This window comes from Glycine max, chromosome 11 (assembly GCF_000004515.6).
Source record: "Glycine max cultivar Williams 82 chromosome 11, Glycine_max_v4.0, whole genome shotgun sequence".
Taxonomy (NCBI): domain Eukaryota; kingdom Viridiplantae; phylum Streptophyta; class Magnoliopsida; order Fabales; family Fabaceae; genus Glycine; species Glycine max.
In genome coordinates this window covers 24,279,646-24,297,620 of record NC_038247.2, presented here as the reverse complement: position 1 = coordinate 24,297,620, position 17,975 = coordinate 24,279,646, and the positions used below count along the sequence as shown (strand labels likewise).

General features: G+C 31.2%; 2 protein-coding genes and 1 long non-coding RNA gene across 3 annotated transcripts; all 3 read right to left on the bottom strand.

Annotated features, from left to right (window-relative positions):
- Positions 1 to 202: 202 nt before the first annotated feature.
- LOC100793544 (internal alternative NAD(P)H-ubiquinone oxidoreductase A1, mitochondrial) lies at positions 203 to 4,522 on the bottom strand. The gene is made up of 9 exons (XM_003538247.5): positions 3,959 to 4,522; positions 2,828 to 3,041; positions 2,365 to 2,525; positions 2,195 to 2,260; positions 1,850 to 2,013; positions 1,341 to 1,455; positions 936 to 1,115; positions 699 to 861; positions 203 to 577 (listed from the first exon to the last, which is right to left on the bottom strand). Exons 1-8 carry the CDS (start codon positions 4,433 to 4,435, stop codon positions 709 to 711), a joined length of 1,530 nt encoding a protein of 509 aa, XP_003538295.1. The 5' UTR covers positions 4,436 to 4,522; the 3' UTR covers positions 203 to 577; positions 699 to 708.
- Positions 4,523 to 5,829: 1,307 nt separating this feature from the next.
- Positions 5,830 to 8,325, bottom strand: LOC106795190 (uncharacterized). Its single transcript, XR_001383537.2, has 2 exons — positions 8,190 to 8,325; positions 5,830 to 6,133 (listed from the first exon to the last, which is right to left on the bottom strand). It is a non-coding gene; the product is annotated as an uncharacterized lncRNA (long non-coding RNA).
- A 7,440-nt stretch (positions 8,326 to 15,765) lies between these two features.
- Positions 15,766 to 17,975, bottom strand: LOC100796709 (uncharacterized). The gene is made up of 3 exons (XM_003538252.5): positions 17,847 to 17,975; positions 17,129 to 17,221; positions 15,766 to 16,046 (listed from the first exon to the last, which is right to left on the bottom strand). Exons 1-3 carry the CDS (start codon positions 17,923 to 17,925, stop codon positions 15,946 to 15,948), a joined length of 273 nt encoding a protein of 90 aa, XP_003538300.1. The 5' UTR covers positions 17,926 to 17,975; the 3' UTR covers positions 15,766 to 15,945.

The window sequence follows — 17,975 nt, the reverse complement described above, 5'->3', positions numbered from 1 at the left end:
TGCTTAAATTGATGCTGTCATGTTGTATTGAGTCAATCATATGCATCACTTCACGTTCAAGTGGAAGAGCTTTAAACTTGAAGTGTAAATCCAATACTTCAACTAAGAACTCAACAAGGCATTTGCAATTGGAGGGACTAGTACCAATTGCAAGAATAACTTGTGATTCAATAATCTTCTGATAGAAAAGAGATCATGAAAATTTAGGTAACCGAACAGCTGAACTGATATTGTGATCACTGATCACACATTTCATGAACAGTACATGAACATGAAAATTTCTTTCTTGGTTTTCAATATGTACAAAAAGACTTAGGATGGCTACATTTCTGATTGATGAGACGCTACAAGAGAAAAATGTGTACAAATAATCTACGTTGGTTTCAAGATGCAAGTTTCATTGCCTTGTCCCTCAAGCACGTTCCTCAATATCCTCTTTCATTTGCAAATGTTTTTATCAAATGGAACACATCCAGTAAATGTCATGAACTAGTGCAGTTCCATTGCTGTCATGAACTAGTGCAGCAAATGTTCATCTCTTGATGACTTGATAGTTACTTGCTTCTATGAAGAACCCCTAAATGCAACCGACCACAAGTACTATCATATAAAAGATCCTTCCAACAAGTCCAAGTCCAAATAAAATTACATAAAGCCTTAGGGAACAACACTTAATCACGCTGCAAGAGATTCATTACCTTATGATTTTCATAATCTGCTTATATCGCGGCCAAATACCACAGTTGTAATCCAGTTGACAAATACATAGAATCTGTTCCTCCAGCTGATAACACGCGTGATGTATGCCGAGCGCCAAATAAAAAAACTCAGAAATCCTGCCAGAGCCAACCCTTTTGCCTCCTGTAAGAGCATGGTAAGTGAATCACACTATGTTTTTGAAGTACCAGCAGTATCTCAGGAATGCTAAATATTACCTTGGTCTGTCTAAGATCAACAAGGGCCTTATATCTACCAATAGTTGCCATGCTTCCAAGGTGCCTATAAACAAATGGATCCCCAAACTCTATTTCTTTTGCACTGTTTGCATGGCCTGCACCTGCTTTTCCAATTTTGTTTAGTAGAGCTGCTAAATATTTACCTTGCCTCTCTGCAACCTGTTGAATTCAAATGACAATGTATCAAATGGTCAATAACAAGCTTTCTGGATAAGAAGAAACAAGAAACACTACTTCAATGATGAACCATTACAGATAAGAATAAAATAAGCAAAGTCACTATGAAATGTATCTTTGTTAGCCGGAAACCAAAACTACAAATTGCAAGAATTTAACGAATCAAGGAGTGTGCAGGAGAAAACAAATGAACCTAATATCACTTACTTGGGCTAATGCAGGAAGTGTTTGTCTTCCAGTACTTTCAACAAATCCACTGCAGTCTCCTATTGAGAACACATCTTGTACCGAAGGAACACGGAGCCACTCATCAACACCAATCCTATGAAACAAAAACACTCAGAATTTGCTTTGGGATAATAGACTATAGAGAAGTTATATATACCTGAACCAGATTTCCTTATATGACAAAAAAAAAAAAAAAAACTCAATCTATTCATAAATCAGCTTCTAATTTGTAACTTTTTGGCCTATAAAGTTCTCTATAAGCACTTATAGGAAAAGAAATGAATTGAACTTCTCTCATAAGCTAAAATCAACTTATCACCTCAGCTTTTCAAGAAAGCTTCAACAAAAGTTAAAGTGCATAAGTCTATTTAATTTAAGAGAGAAGTTAATTAATTTTACTTTCTTATATTCTTCTGCTAATGGAGAAGATTATCCAAACAGGGCATCTGTGGGAAGCAAATGTAACAATGTCAAATAACAAGACTAACCTCCCACCAGGAGCTTTTGGGAGATCCAAAGATTGAATCATAGGCAATGGACCAACACCAGTGGACCATACCAACAACCCGTATGGAACCTCAGAGCCATCATTAAGGGAAATCTTCTGAGGTTTAACATCTTTCACAATGCCACGAACAAGACGAACTCCTGACTGAGAGAGACTACAACATTGGCAAAATATAATGAAACTAATACAGAATAGTTTTAAGTTTTAACAACTAGCTAGCTTGTCAACCAGTTTCAGACAGTACTACAATGACCAAGAGTGACATCTTGTATATGAAAATTTCCAAATTAAAGATGAAATGCCTTTGCATCAATATGTAACTCACCTTTGTCAATTGCTTGGTAGCATAGCGCCTAAGCCGGTCATCAAAGGAAGACAATATCTCATTTGCCTAACAAGGCATGAATAAATTTGTTCAACAGCATAAACTACCTTAACAGACAATTTTGGCTTTTATAAGTTCACATATCACATATCTGATGGTACTTAGCATACCTCAATTAAAGTGACACGGATGTAATCCTTTACATGGACATATCTCTGACGAACATCTTTCGTGATAAAATCGCTAAGCTCACCACTGAATTCTACTCCAGTAGGACCACCCCCCACAACCACACAATGTAAAAGCCTTTGCTTCTCCTCTTCTGAAATACCTGCGTACAAATAAAGCACAAAAGTGATGCACATCCAAAAATAAAAAATAAAGAATCAATAGTCTATGCATCGATAGTGTAAATTGTTTTTACATTGTCATCTATTAATCATAAATCATTATGTATAATAAGCCTATTGACTTCTACACTAACTACCTTATAAACCACACCAACAATGACTTCTAATTGGTTGATTCTTTACCACTAACATTGCATAGAAATTAAAGTCTAAAAATAAAAATAATAAAAAACTATGATGACTCAATGTTTGTGGAACATAGTAAAACTATTGTTTAGCAAACCTGGAACATCAGACAGCATCAAGTTCAGGAGCAGCTTCCTACGAATTTCCTGTGCATGGTGAACTTCACGAAGAAAGATGGCATGTTCTTTGACTCCTTGAATTCCAAAAGTGGAAGGCTGTGACCCTAATGCAATTACCAGCTTGTCATATGAGATTGTGAATTTCCAGGGAGCTATTGTCTCTACTCCTTCGGTTACAGTCTCACAGTGCACCTTCAAAACAAAGCACCAAATTCTTCATAACTAAGCCGCACTTCTATGGCACCAATCTTCCAAGTCCAACCAATAATAGTATCAAATTGTATTTTCGTTCGGGCCAATAGACTGCCTTGAAAACTGAGTCCCAAAATCCAATATAAATGGCACAAAAATTTAAATCTAGTGACAGATTCTTCATCACTTAAGATACTCCAGACATTCCAAATTCCCTACATCCTAAAGTTAATTTTCTTTTTCATTTTTAGCAAATTACAACATAACAAAAATCATGAAGTTCCTTGTTAAAAGAAGTTGTGTGCAGCTCACACTGCTAGTCACTAAGTTGTAGCATACACGTTGGCATGAACACACACACACACAAAAAGGGCAAACAGATCCACTCCAAAATCATTCAACACCCCCTCAAATTCTTTTTATTTGTTTGAGGTACATGAATCCAATAATAATCGTAAATTAATCATATGTTAACATTTCCAACGGAGGGTGCTCTTGTCCTTCACGTGCAAACTTAGAAATTGGATAGTAATATTTTGGTGCTCGAAAATACTTGGATGAGGGTCGGTAAAATTGATTTGGAAGTGATGTGATTTATGTTTGAATGTTTTTATTATAAAATTAAGTTATGAGTAAAACTTAGTATAGACTTTCGGATTCAACGCAAAAGTTAGTTAAAGTTGTTTTAACTCAAAATCAATTCTGAATACAATCAATTTTAAAATCTTTTATAACGTGAAATCAGACAAGTAAAAATTGATCTAAAATAAATTCTGAACCCATAATCAATTCAGCAACGTGAAACTAAACAAGTAAAAATTGATCTAAAATTAATTTTGAACCTACAATCAATTCTACAACGTGAAATCAAACACACACAGGTAATTAAACAAAACAAGTTAACACACATGACACACCATATGGTTATGTGCATCAATTTGAGTACAATTGGCGAGGAAGAAATAAGAACCAGGCTCTCTAGAAATAGCTGGTTGGATCCTCCCAATGGGTTCAGCAACGGATCTAAACTCAAGAGTTCCAACACAAGTAGAGGCTAATAGAGGGGTGAAGACCATGTGGTTGCGAGGTGAGACACAAACAATGTCATACACACGAGGGTCCAAGCCCTTCATGAGCCTGCACCCGGCCCAACCTGAGCCCAGCACCACCACACGTGGCTTCTCATGAGGCCTTGTTGGCTGCAAGCCCGAATAATTATTATACTCAACTGGCTTCACACAGGGCTTCTCCTCAATGGTGTTAGTGCTGAAGTTGGAAAAAAAAGTGAAGGAGGGTAATAGACAAAATGGGTCAGTGTTTTTGGGTCTTTGAGATGATGATGATGATGCTCTTTTCATGGTGGCAAACTTTGAGAGGTTTCTTAACCAAGCCATGAATGATCCTTGTTAGTTTGGTTTGGTCTCAACCTCAAATGGGTTTCAGTGGATTTTGTGTAAGAACTAAGAATATATAATATGTAAGCGTAAGTAGATATGCATCACAAAATTTAGATTGGGGTGGAAAGTGAAATAAGTGTAAGAAATTAAGTTTCATGCATGTGGGCTTTGTTTTCAGTTTATTAACTTGATGTAAGGTGGGACATGTTTGTGTGTGCTGATGTTTGGATTTAGTTGTAGCAGTAAGTAAGGTGGCATTGGCACCTCATGTTATTTGACAAATGTCTTCATGTGATTTTTTGTGAAGGATAATAAGAATTATCTACACGAAAATTCTTATATACACAAGATCGAGGAGTTAAATTGTAATATACAATTAATTGTTTTTAAATTAAAATGAATAAACAATATAAGAAAATCAAGTGTATACCGAGAAAGATAAAAGGAAAAGAATTTGAAATTGAAAGACATGTTTTAGCTAATTGCGGAAATAGTGTGTAAAATACAATCCTCAACGAGAGAAGAAAGAAAGTTTTAAGAAAATTGATGGAGTAGAAAGAGTGAATTAAATATGTCCACATTGTCAAATGAAATCTTATCTTATAAAGACTTTTAATTTATGCAGTCAAGCCTATATAAGTTATATTGGTGTGGGTATGATTGTTTCTTTTTAAGAATAATTGTCAAGTAGTAGTTGATAGAATTAACAGCAATTCTTTCCAGCAAAATCTGAGCATGCGGGCAATTCTTCTGACCTGTAGGCATAGTTTGTATAGTTATACAAACTTTGGGTTATGTTTCATTAGGAGACAAGCTAATTAAGTTCTTCATTCTTTAGTAAGAGCGAACATATTTATATTAGTCAGCTCACTTTTGAGTATATATAAGCCACCCTTTATTGAGGTTCTTATCAATACAGAAATGACATGAGATTATTACAGTAAAAAAAAAAGTTAGTAAAACTTGAGACACCTCTATACTATTATATAGGACGCTACTAATATGCTGAGACAGCAAGTAGAGGTTCATAAAAAAAAAATTAATGCATGTCTAGAATGCAAATAATTCTATCCAATTATATTTATTTAATTAGCCTACAGGCATTAGGGACTTAATTTGCCCACCAAACAGAATTTTAGTTCCCTTGAAGGAAATCAAACCCACCGTGTGAGAAAGATGAAAGTTATACTCATTGTTATAATTAATGTTGGCTAGTGGTTCATGCACGTGACATGCAGACAAAGACCTAATGGATAGTAGTGAATAAATTTATTTTTATATTGTCATGACTGTCCCTAGCTATAGTTTCTTTCGATACAAATTAATACAATGGCCAGGGCACGTGATCGAGTTTTATTTTTTAATTTGATGATCATCAACATATATATAAATATTCCTTTAAATCTTCCCATTCTTCCAGAGAAATTATTTTACTCTTCATCGACCTCAAAAGTACATATGTTTATAATATAAAAGGTTAAGTATATATTGCATTGACTGCATTAACTGAAATAAGGTAAACTATTATACATTTCCAATAATCTCTCATGCAGGCTCAGCCTTTTCGCCCTGCATTACCTCCCCGACTAGCCCCCTTCCATGGATCGTGCTCACGATTTGCAGTTGGTCCACCATAGTCTTCAAGGTTTATTACCTTCAATGACCTCCCCACCATGCTCGAAGCAACTTCATCATCTGTGTGTAATAATCCAAAGTAAAGCTATATTTTACTTATCAAAAAACATGAAAAGAAATATATATGAAATGTAGTCAAACTAATGTTTATCTTTTCTCATAAACATCATTACAATTAATTAAGAATAAAAAATATATTTAAAATTACAACCGAGGACGGCATCAAGCTCATCGCGGAAACAGGCAATGCTCTTGTGCAGGTGTGAGCTAGTGACCAAAGCAAGAGTAAAGGGAAGCTCGAGAGAGTGAAGGGTTCTAGTTAAAGTATTAGGGATTTTAAATTAAAGGACACCGACTGTTGGCATAGAAGAAAAACAACGTCGTTTCTATATATAAACCCATTGTGGTTTAAGTTTTTCCTAGTAAATTAAACCCATTTTAAAATGTGTGTTATAAATTTTTCTTAATTACAAAACTGTCACCGCGTGATATTTTAAGGCAGTTGCATATAACCGATGTAAAATACGCATCGTAAAAAAACAACTTTTTTAGTAGTGAGAAGCTAATATATAATTAAAAGTTAACTAATTACAAAATAAAATATAATTATAATGCATTGATAATATGAATATTTTTATACTATTATATATTGTCATCTAAGGTAAGATTGTTCGATTTTAAAGATATCATATAAGTTGTTTCCTTTTAGAGATATAAGGTGATTTCTGATTACTAGTTAACAGTATAAAAAATTATATTCTAACAGTGTGTGAAAAATAAATTTTTAAGAGGAATTCTAAATTAATCCACACAATTAATATTAAATTTTAATTGAAATACTTGACATATAGTGCAAAGATTTTTTTATAGTGTAATCTAAATATTGTCATGTAATGGATAAGTATTGATTTATTTAATGATTACTTTAAAATTCATATTCAAGATATTTTTAACTGGTGGATGAAGTAAAAAGTTTACTCTAAGAGAAATTCTCATATAATTTTTTCTCTTATATAATTTTGTCTCTTAGCAAAAAGTCAAGAAGACATAATCTATAACTTGGAAATGAAAGGTCATAAATCGTAGGAACACGAAGCCTGTCCATCTTTCGAGATATATATAGCATATACACTCCTAATAAGTAATACTCAAATAATTCATGTATTAAGATTAAGAAAATTGTTTTTTTAAAATAATCATAATATTAGTCATAAATTGATTATTTTGAACTTTACACTAACTATTTGATTAAAAAATATAAATTATTATTACTTATGTCAACTCATAAAAAAAATATTAATATAGTTGATATCAATACATGTATCTTAAATTTATAATTTTTTAAAAATTATCATTATTGTTAATACTCTTTTTTTAATTATTTATCATTAAATTATCTTTTTTGTAATGAGAGATATTTTTAATTTAAAAATAATTAATAAAAAATATAATAAATTAAGTCTTATAAAAAATAAATATTATTTTTCTTGAGTCTTATAAATAAGGATGGGAGGTGGAGGAAGAGTATTAATAACGTCATACCTTTTGATTTCATCTTTAAACGTGATTGAATTGCACTAATTAACATAAAGCTTAAGAAATCCTTTTAAACTTCTCTCCCTCTCTCTTTTTATTTTTACGGCGAAACTTTTCTCTTTTTAAACATACCAAAATTTAGCAAAAATCAATCTGGCAACTTTCGTTTTTTTTTTTTTGGTAACTTTCACCCATAAAATTTCTATATACTCTAAAGATTATTGTATTGTATGAATTGATTGTTAAGGAAAAGGGAGAACACAACTAAAACTGATAAAGAGAAAGGGGCAGATCGACATATATAACAAGAGAAGTTTTTGTGCTTTGGTTAATTTCTTTCCTTTAAATCTATCCTTTCGAAAGCAAGATATGTTCCAACAAGCTAGACTTTTTAGTACTTTAAACTGAATAATTAACAACCACAAAAAAGGATGATGAACTTAATGTATCAAAGTCTTCCTTTTAACTAATATAATGTTGGCCTCCTAGATAATTTCTAATTAATTACCTCTAGCTAACAAAATAATGGGAGATATGATATTAGATATAGAAAATAAGATGAAATGAAAAGGAAACTCACTTGAGAAGTGACTAGGGCTTCGAGCAGTGGCAGAAAATATTACCAAGAAAGTTATGAAAAATAAGGAAAAGCACACGCCATTGTGAGCTCCAAATGCCATGTTTAGGTCAACTGAGGGTGAATTAAGGTAGTATATTAGTCTAATGTTGTATTTAACTATTTATAGATTATAGAGGAGAGAGAACATGTCTAAAGTCTCTGGAACACGTGTATGAATACTATTGGAGGTGGAAGTCGACTTTCCTAAATGCAAATTACAATATACAAGTTGTGTTGCGTTGGGTTCATAAACCACCAAACATGAAAATATCACGCCACGTTCACATAAGGTCAACGGGATCACCAACACACGTAAGGTGCGTTCCTGTTCAGAAAATATTTTTTAACGTTAAAGTAGTGAGATAATAAAAAGTTGGAGCTAATTTAAAAATACATTTTTAAGATGTGAATGTAAAAAAATACATCAAAAAGTAAGAAATAAATCTTAATGTTTACTCCATATTTTATCATACTACGGTGAACATGCTGTATTTTTCAGGAGTAAACATTAATTTTATCTCAAATGTATTTTTCAAACATACTCAAACGAAAAATAAATTATTCATTTTGTCAAATTGAATTTGCATGTACATCAAACTTCTACAGCGGGGTCCAACTACCTGATCAATTTTTTTTTCTGTCAATATATATATATATATATATATATATATATACACACACACGTCCTAATTACTTTTTTGATTCAATTGAAAGATTTTGTTATTATTTTTTATTTTTAATCAAACCCCGTTAGTTGCATAAAATTCGATACCGAATATCCGATTTTTTTTTTTGAAATATTATTGAATTTGTGATTCGAATTGTCTAAGCAGGTCAGCATTTTTTTTTCACGGCAAAAAAGAGAATTTCATTAAATTAACTGGTATTACTATATCACAAGCTGTGAAAATATGGCAAAAACCAGGAAACCATATTCCATATATGAGAATCATTCTGCTAGTGCTCTGCACAATTTGATTTATACAATAACATGTACTAATACTGCAGCAACCAAAATCTAACCAGTGACATCCATTTTTTACAAATGCATCATTTTATTGCCAAGTAATGCTTCCCAGAATGAGACAGACACCGATGCTAGCCAGTGTTATAGTTCTGCAGAATTGATACGTACCCTTTACCATGTTGATACTACATAATCTAAATGCCTTTGTGTCACTCTGCAAATGAAGTTTGATTTCCCACACAGGATGCTTTTGAAGTGTCGGTAAATTAGGAAGGTTTGTTTTTGGGTATTAATTTCAGATTATGATTGGAAATAATATTACTAGAATTATGGGGAGAATAAATCAGGAATAACAAGTGAATGGGAAACCAGCAAATGCTAAGAAAAAATCCAATCATAATAACAGGTTAATGCACCATGAGTTTTAAAGGCGATAATTAATGTACGGTGAGTTTAATGATGGTCTTTACTGTGGGAATCCGACGAGTCTAATCACTTTGAAGCACAATGAGTTAAAATGATTTTGATAACAATTAAGTAGTTGTGTGTATTGCATAATTCATAGGTAAAGTCTGTGTTTGTGCCATGCATATATGAATATTCTGTGATATGTATATGATTCATGAGGTGTGATAACATGTTTGGGATTACAACATTGTGATTGGGATTGGATATATGTGATAAATTGAGTATGTGTTGAATTTTAAGATACATGTGTATTGAGATATTGTGCGTACTAAGTTGTGAGTTATACATTGTATAATCACACAACTGTAAGACCCTTTAAGGGCGATGAGTTAATGCGCAATGAATAGTGTGATGAGATTCACTGTGGAAACTCGACAAGTTTAATGTTTTGAGGAGGCACGACGACTTAAAGTTATTTTGAGAACACTTAAGGAGTTGTGTCTTTTGTATAGTTCATAGATAGAGTCTACATGTTAAAATGTTTTCTAGGTTGGACCTGAATCAAGAGGGAGAGACCCTGACAGACTCTTCGGAGTATAAGTCTTGAGGGTAAATACACTCAGTTTGAATGTTTCTTCAAACTTATGTTGATTTCATATGATTGGAGTGTTCTTACAAAACAAAGTGAGAAAATTGTCGCAATGGACATAAACCTCACACTGTCACACACTCTTTCTTTTTGTTCAAATTCTTTTGACTTAATTAACAGATTCAATGTTATATTTTTAACCTTGTTGTGTATAGGTTAAAAAACATGATTGTAAATAAGGTATAGCTAACACATGAATTGGAATTACTCTCCTATATTTTAACATATAATTGCCGTAGTTATAGTCAAGAAGATAATATTTAGGTTGTGTTGTTAATTATTTATAATTAATCTTTAGTTGTAAAAAAAATTAAAAGTCTATTAAATATAACAAATAACCAATGTCACTAATATTTGTATCTAGAATTAGACGGGTATTGTATCAAACTTGAAATACCAAAAAATGTTAAATAATGGAGGTTATTTTGCGGAGGTTTTAGAAACCTCCTTAATTTATTAAAAACTACCATTTTTTGTGCTTATTTTGCGGAGGTTTTAGAAACCTCCTTAATTTATTAAAAACTACCATTTTTTGTGCTTAATTTGCGGAGGTTTATAATCTCTGCTAATTAAATATTATTTTTTCACTCTTTTCTCTATAAAATAAAATAAATCATGTTTTTTTCCGGCAAAAAAAAATTTCCTCTCAAAAAAATCACAAAATCCCAATTTCCCTCTCTAACTCTCCCTCACATCCCATTTTTTTCGTAAATAAATTTATAAAGCTTTTTAGTATAAATAAATAAATATAGAGCAAATAATAGGTTGAGTACCTACGTATATGTTAACTCATGTACTTCCTCTTTCCCTCATTTTCGTTTTTTCCCCTTCTCCTCTCAAAACCCTCTTTTTCCCGCAGGCCACCAAGACTGTCTCAAAAAAATGACGATCTTAGATTCATTCACCGTTGGATCGTTGTGAAATTTAAGTAGTATGTTTACAATCCAATTCCGAGCATTCTCACCGTTGGGAATTTCGATACAATGTCTAAGCTAAGAGAAATACCTTTTGCATCGTAGCTTTTTTTCTTTCCCGCAGAAACCCAAAACAGTCTCAATAAAACTACGATCCAGGTTTCGTTAACCATTGGATTTTCATGAAATTTTGATATGTGGTTCGTGTTTCAGTTCCGCACACCTTCACCGTTGGGATTTGCGAGATAATAGTCACGGAGAGAGAAAAAATGAATCGCATACAAGCGGAGGCTTCAATCCCTTCTCTGTCTCTCTGACGTTTGGGAACTCTATCGGAGCAATTAGAGGAAAAAAATTGGAGGAATCTCAGGGAACTACTAGAGATGCTGCTATCGCTGGCTGAAGACACGTGAGCCCAAGTAAGGGATGAGTTATTCACAATTAGGGATTAGTGAGAACATGTGTAGAGATCCTTAGAGATATCAATTGGAATGAGTTTTGGGGTGTTTTTGTAATTTTCATTTTATCCTTATAATTGCTGTGAAATTATATATGTTTGATGAATCAGTCGATGTCCTAATGAGAAATTGCTGTGAAATTGATGTGTTCTTGTGTTGAGTGTGAACCCCTTAGAAAAATTAAGCTTATTTTATTAACGTAAATTATATTTTAAATAATATTATTCAATGACTTATTTTATACCATCAACATTGGTACAATTAGATTGTTTTAATTATTGAATTGTTTTTATAGCTAATTATATGATTACTATTACAAGTTGTAAACTTGAAATTGCTTTGCATATAGGAACTTTGTAGGAGAAATAAAGAAATTCGAAGCAAGCAAGTTATTCCACACACTGGTGGATCCAAAGCTAATCCTAGAAGAAGAAATGAGTTGGTAATGACACTAAATGTTAACTTTTACTAATTAAAGAAGTTCAATGTTTACTTACTCTTTATTTATCTTAGTTGTTAGAAACTGGGAAGCTAGCAAGTTGTGGACAATTATATATTAAAACTCATAAAAGGAAAGATGGATCATTTGTAAATGAAGCAGCAAAGACTATAGCGGTATGTTTTTCTTTAGTAACATTGTTTTCAAGGATTGTGCTTAATCTTAAAAATTTTATATTTCATTTTATTACATGTTTGCAGGAACAAATTGAAGTAGGATTGACTCAAAACATAGTTGATGAATCTGAAGCTTCTCCTCTTGATGTTGTTGGTATCCTAAAACTTGTTAGTATAATACACAATGTACTCTTAAAACTGTTTTACATATGTCTATAGTTTATTAATTTATTCACGCATATTAGTAAGGAAATATATTTTGTAATTGGTACGTGTGTTTATTAAGTTAATTAATTTACAGTTTTGTAGGTAGATTTTATAGTTAATCAACAATATTAAGGTAGAATTTTATTCATTTTGGCTAGCTCTTAATACTCTTTATCTCAAGTTAGGTCATTAAGTAAACATATATGACCAAGGTAATAACCATGCATAAGTTTAGAATATTAAAACAATTGTTTAGAATTGATTATTTTTATTGATGGTCATGATGATTTAGTATGTGTGATACACCCTTGTATATAGTATATGTGACTAAGTGTTTTTTCTTTTCCTATTTCAGCCAAATGATGCTTCAAGTGTTCCTAATACACCTTTGGATGCAAGGGGATTTTCTGGTGCTAGCAACCATTAGTTTGCTTATAATGTATTTTGGATTTAAAGTTTAGTACAAGACTAATATTACTTTGTTATGGATTTTATGTCATACTTTGATTTACAATAGAAATTTGAATTATAAATCTTTGAACTATATGTTATTATTTTGGTTATTGAAATATAATTTTTACGTCCTCATTATGAGTTTTTTTATTACATTTTTTTTTTATCGATATCATAAGAAAATGAAAAATTGTAATACATGTAGATTATGAAACTAAAATGAGTATACAAAATCATTATATACAAGAAAATAAGGAGAATTAGAAATCAATTGTAAAACATCTATTGTTAGCATGATTTAAAAAAAAACCCTCCATAGTATAATTTTAAAACCTCTTTTAATAAACCTCTGCATTTAGTATAGGTTTAAAATCTCCTACAAAAAACCTCCATATTTAGTGTAGGTATAAAAACCTCTTCCAATAAACCTCTACAGTTAGCGTAGGTTTAAAACCTCCTTTAAAAAACCTCCACAGTTAGCGTAGGTTTAAAATCTCTACAAAAAAACCTCTGCAAAATATTCTCGATACCAAAGGTTTTCGAAAACCGCCGCTAATTGCTTGTGGCGAATATAACTGCGGAGGTTTTTAAAAACCTCCGTAATTTATTTTGCGGAGGGTAAAAACCTCCACTAAACGAAAAAATAACCTCATTATTTAACAGATTTGTTGTAGTAAGCAGCATTCGAGAAAAAAAAAACCAGAGTTGTGACACTAATCTGTCTCCAAATCACAATTTACAAGGTATTTTTGGCATAACCTTCCTTCCCTTTTACCAATGATTTAGGAAAATGACTAGAAGCAACTTGAATTATTCTTTGTGTTGCTATGCTAAGTACTTCTAGATTTTCACTCCCCAATTCGGTCTCTAAGCAAATTTCTCGATAATATCTATAGATGAAATATTTGAGCAACTATTTTGGGCTATATATGGGTAGGAAAAGGAAGAGAGGGGAAGTTGGTGATGAAGATGAAGAGGAAGAGATAGTAAAGAGGAGAAAGACCTTTGGAAACGTCTCACTAATCTCGCATTCAATTCTTCACACTTCAGTAAGCTGAACAATTTTAGAAAATTTGTATCTTGGGTTCTGTTTAGTCGAGATGACTCAATTTCCTTTCTTAGTCTTGATTTCAAGCGCCATGGTTCGGTTAAGCCAAAACTCCTAAATAGGGTCATGAAATATGCTTCTATGCACAATGTTAAAATATTGACAATCGACACAAAGTTAAGTTTCATAACCAAATTTGAGTTTCCCCCAACATCTTTGGTAGTTCTTAAGCTTTCCATTAACTGTGATGTTTAAATGAAAAAACTTCCAAAATCTCTGCAGTTGTCAGCATTAAAAAGCTTGCTTGCATCTTGAGCATTTCACTTTCACACAATGAATGCGCTGAGTTGTTTTCAACTTGTAGCATGTTGAGTACTTTGGTCATTGGAAGTTGTTCTTTGCATAAGGATGCAAAACTACTCTGCATATCTAATTCCAACCTTACCAGTTTGACCATACTCAATCTCCTTGGAGGACAAGATTGTGATATTGCACTTTCTACTCCAAATCTTATTTCGCTCATGATCATAGGTTTTACTAACCGCCAACTCTCCTCCACATGCAATCTTTCTTTTCTCGAAAAAGTACATCTTGATGTGTTTGAGAACAGTTACTTAGTTAATGTAAGCTGGCTGCAAGTGATATATAATGTAAAGACAATGACACTCTCTCCTAGTACCCTCAAAATTTTGCTAAGAGTAAGGTTCATGATATGTCTGTATTTTATTTTTTAAATATATTTTTTTCTTGTAATTTTGCGTTTTTGTTCTTGCAGAAAAAATTATTTTAGTCCTTACCAAAATATGTTTGTTTTATTTTATTTTTTTAAAAGTGTTTTAGATACTATTTTTTTTACCATTGGTAGTGCAATCTAAAATATTTTAAGAACGAAAAACAAAATAAACATATTTTCTAAGAATTAAAATGAATGAAAAAAAATACTAAAACAAACAATGAAAAAAGCATAAAATTATAAAGATGAAAAATGTATTTAAGCTTCTTTTTTTTCAATACTCAGTCTTGAATTCAAGAATATCCATTAAATTATGTCTATTCCAACTCACTCTTCTCTCAATTCCTTCTATAACTATACCACCTTGCTTTGTTGGATTGGAGTCACCGAAAAGTGAGAATGATTCCGGGCACGAATGTATCTGATGAGGAAGTAAAGAGGTCAATGCAGTACTTAATTCAAACCTCTCCACAGGACATAGTTGATATCATAAATTACTGAAAGTGATATCAAAAGCCTTCACTCTTAAGGTACAAATTTTTTAAGAGTTACTCAATTTTCACTTCATTTGTGCTTCCTTGTGAGTGTAATGTTTGTACCATTCATTATGGATGTTTTCTTGTGTTCCATTGATTGAAGAAATATTCTAAATCTAAGAAATTATCACTCTGGAGAACAATCTGACTGAAACATAAAAAGTTGTTATCCTTTTGAGATTGAAGAATGATACTAAGTAAAATCTTTGTCTACAACAAAATTGATGCTGCATAAAAAAACCATTTCAACCAGTATGAAGTGTCTTTCCAATTATTGCTAGCCAAATGAATTTAAAAATGACCTTAAAACTAATTTTGACCAAAAGAAATGAGCAGCAGGCAGCAACATAAAGTCATCAGATTTGACAGAAAAGCCGCTCCTTATATTACAACCAATAATTTTGGAGATATAAGATTAGTTCAGTGATTGGAGAAGGGTGAAAGGAGGAGAGAGAAGTCGCTAGTTTGAATTTCCTCAATTGATATTTTTAAGAAAACTATAAAACTAATAAACTAACATTTTTCGGTAAAAATAAATAAAAAGAAACAACAACTAATAATTTTGAGATCAAGTCCTAAACATATATGTTTATTAAAATACTTAGAGAGAGAAATTTATACATTTTAATTTCAAATTTGTTCCCATATATATGTAACTTAATCTTTTTAAACATGCTTATAATTTAACTCCACTGTCACTCCATTAGCCATGTCTATAACACTAAGTCTTCAATCATCAAGTGGGGGAGGATGAGGGGAGAAAGGATAATGTATAGTGTTAGGCCCTGGTCCGGGATAATCTTCTTCTCTGATTTGCATCTTTCGGTTCCCTAAAAAAGAACACCCAAATCACTTTTATTACCTTATGACTTATATAAGTATTAAAAAAATAACCAAAATAATTGACGAGAAAGAATACAATGCTCTTAGTTTTCTATAAACATCTTTCCTATAAGAAAAAATTATACTTAAATATAATTGAAAGCAAAATATAAACACCTCTCTTAAATAGATATTTAAATTTTAATATATAGTTTTAATCTTTAAAATTCAACAAGTAATAACACAAAGATGTAGAGATTATTAACCTTAAGTTTTATGTTAAGTGTTAATCTTTACTTATTTAATCCACAAACATGACAGTTTGCAAATTATTAATGCTAACATGGTGGCCGGGAAGAACAACACAGTCCGCAAATTATTAATAACTTTTCCTTAAATATTGTGTATATTTTTAAAATAAATAAATCCTTTCAGGAAAATTTTATCAACATAAAATTTACTGTACTTTTTATTATTAACAGAAATAGTAAAAAGTAAAAAATTTCAAACAGTGACATAGACATCATGTGATGAATCTCATGACAATTTTTATTAAGAATAAAAAATATATTTAAAATTATATTATAAGTACATTACTAACGTTTAGAGCGATATGGAAATCTTAGTATTCATGAGCGAGAATATTTATTCAGCATTTGGAGCAAAAATTTCCTAATACACTCATGGTGGTATATTCACCATTAGAAAAAAACAAAGTGTTGATGATATATTTATAATTTATCAAAATAACTATTACTTTTTTTAAGAAAGAATAAGTATTACTTAAAGTTTATGGAATATTAAAAAGTTAAGTAAAAAAGGCTGGGTCTAACATTATATAGTTAGTATTTAGTTAATTTATTTAACAAGTTTTTTAATTATCTATAAAAATTAAAGATAAGTAGCATCATATATACCAATTTGTATATCTTGTTCAATCAATTGAATGAGACTTTTTTATTATTTATTTAACAAGCCGGGAACATTAACATGTGCTATAAGACATTTTGACTTAAAAATCTAAATATATTAAATGTGGAATTTAATTAAAATATAGTATATTTTTAAAATAAATATAATAACTACTCACCTGGACGTGGTGGATGAGAAATGCGAGGATCGTATTTTGGATTGGCCTTTGGATAGTAATAATCATCTATGTTGTGGTTGCTATTTAGGTCCCCTGTTTCAAATTAAAATCATTTCACCTAATGTTAGATTCTTAGAAAGAAAAGAAAAAAAGTCATTTTCACTTTTAATGTGTAATTATTTGAAACAGAAAACATTTTAAAGATAAGATAGCATGTTTATAAAATTAAAAAAAAAATGAAAACAAAAAATAAAAACAAAAGTAAACATACCTCTTAATTTATACTAATAAGGATTATAAATAGTATGCCTAATCAACAAATGGTTAGTATGAGTAGTAATGGGTCTATCCTAACTAATTATTATATATGAAAAAAAAAAATAGTCTCGTTGAAGCAGCACTAATATTCTTTACCATTGTATGCATACTAAAAAAAATGCCTAACAGAACATAGCAAAATGCAAAATTTGATCTTGATTCCCTTTTTCCTTTATCTCTGCAGCAGTAACATTAAATTTGAAATGTGGAAATAAATTATTACAATTATGAGAAAATTATTTCTTGTTAATCTTTAATTTAACTTGGAAGGATATCAAGCATCAGAAAACACATAATGCAAATACATTTTTCATAAACAAAAGAAAAGAATAAACTAAAAACACGTTTTAAAAAGTTATGTATACTATATTTTTTTAATTGTTTATGTAAAGAACTAAACTCATCAGAGGTTGTTCCTTGCAGGTGACTACAGAGGTTAGCAAAAGAAAGAGCAAGCACACCCTAGCGATGAAAGCCATCTCTCAAACTCTAGAAAGTCAAATTTTGTTGTATGATGGAAGAAGACAAC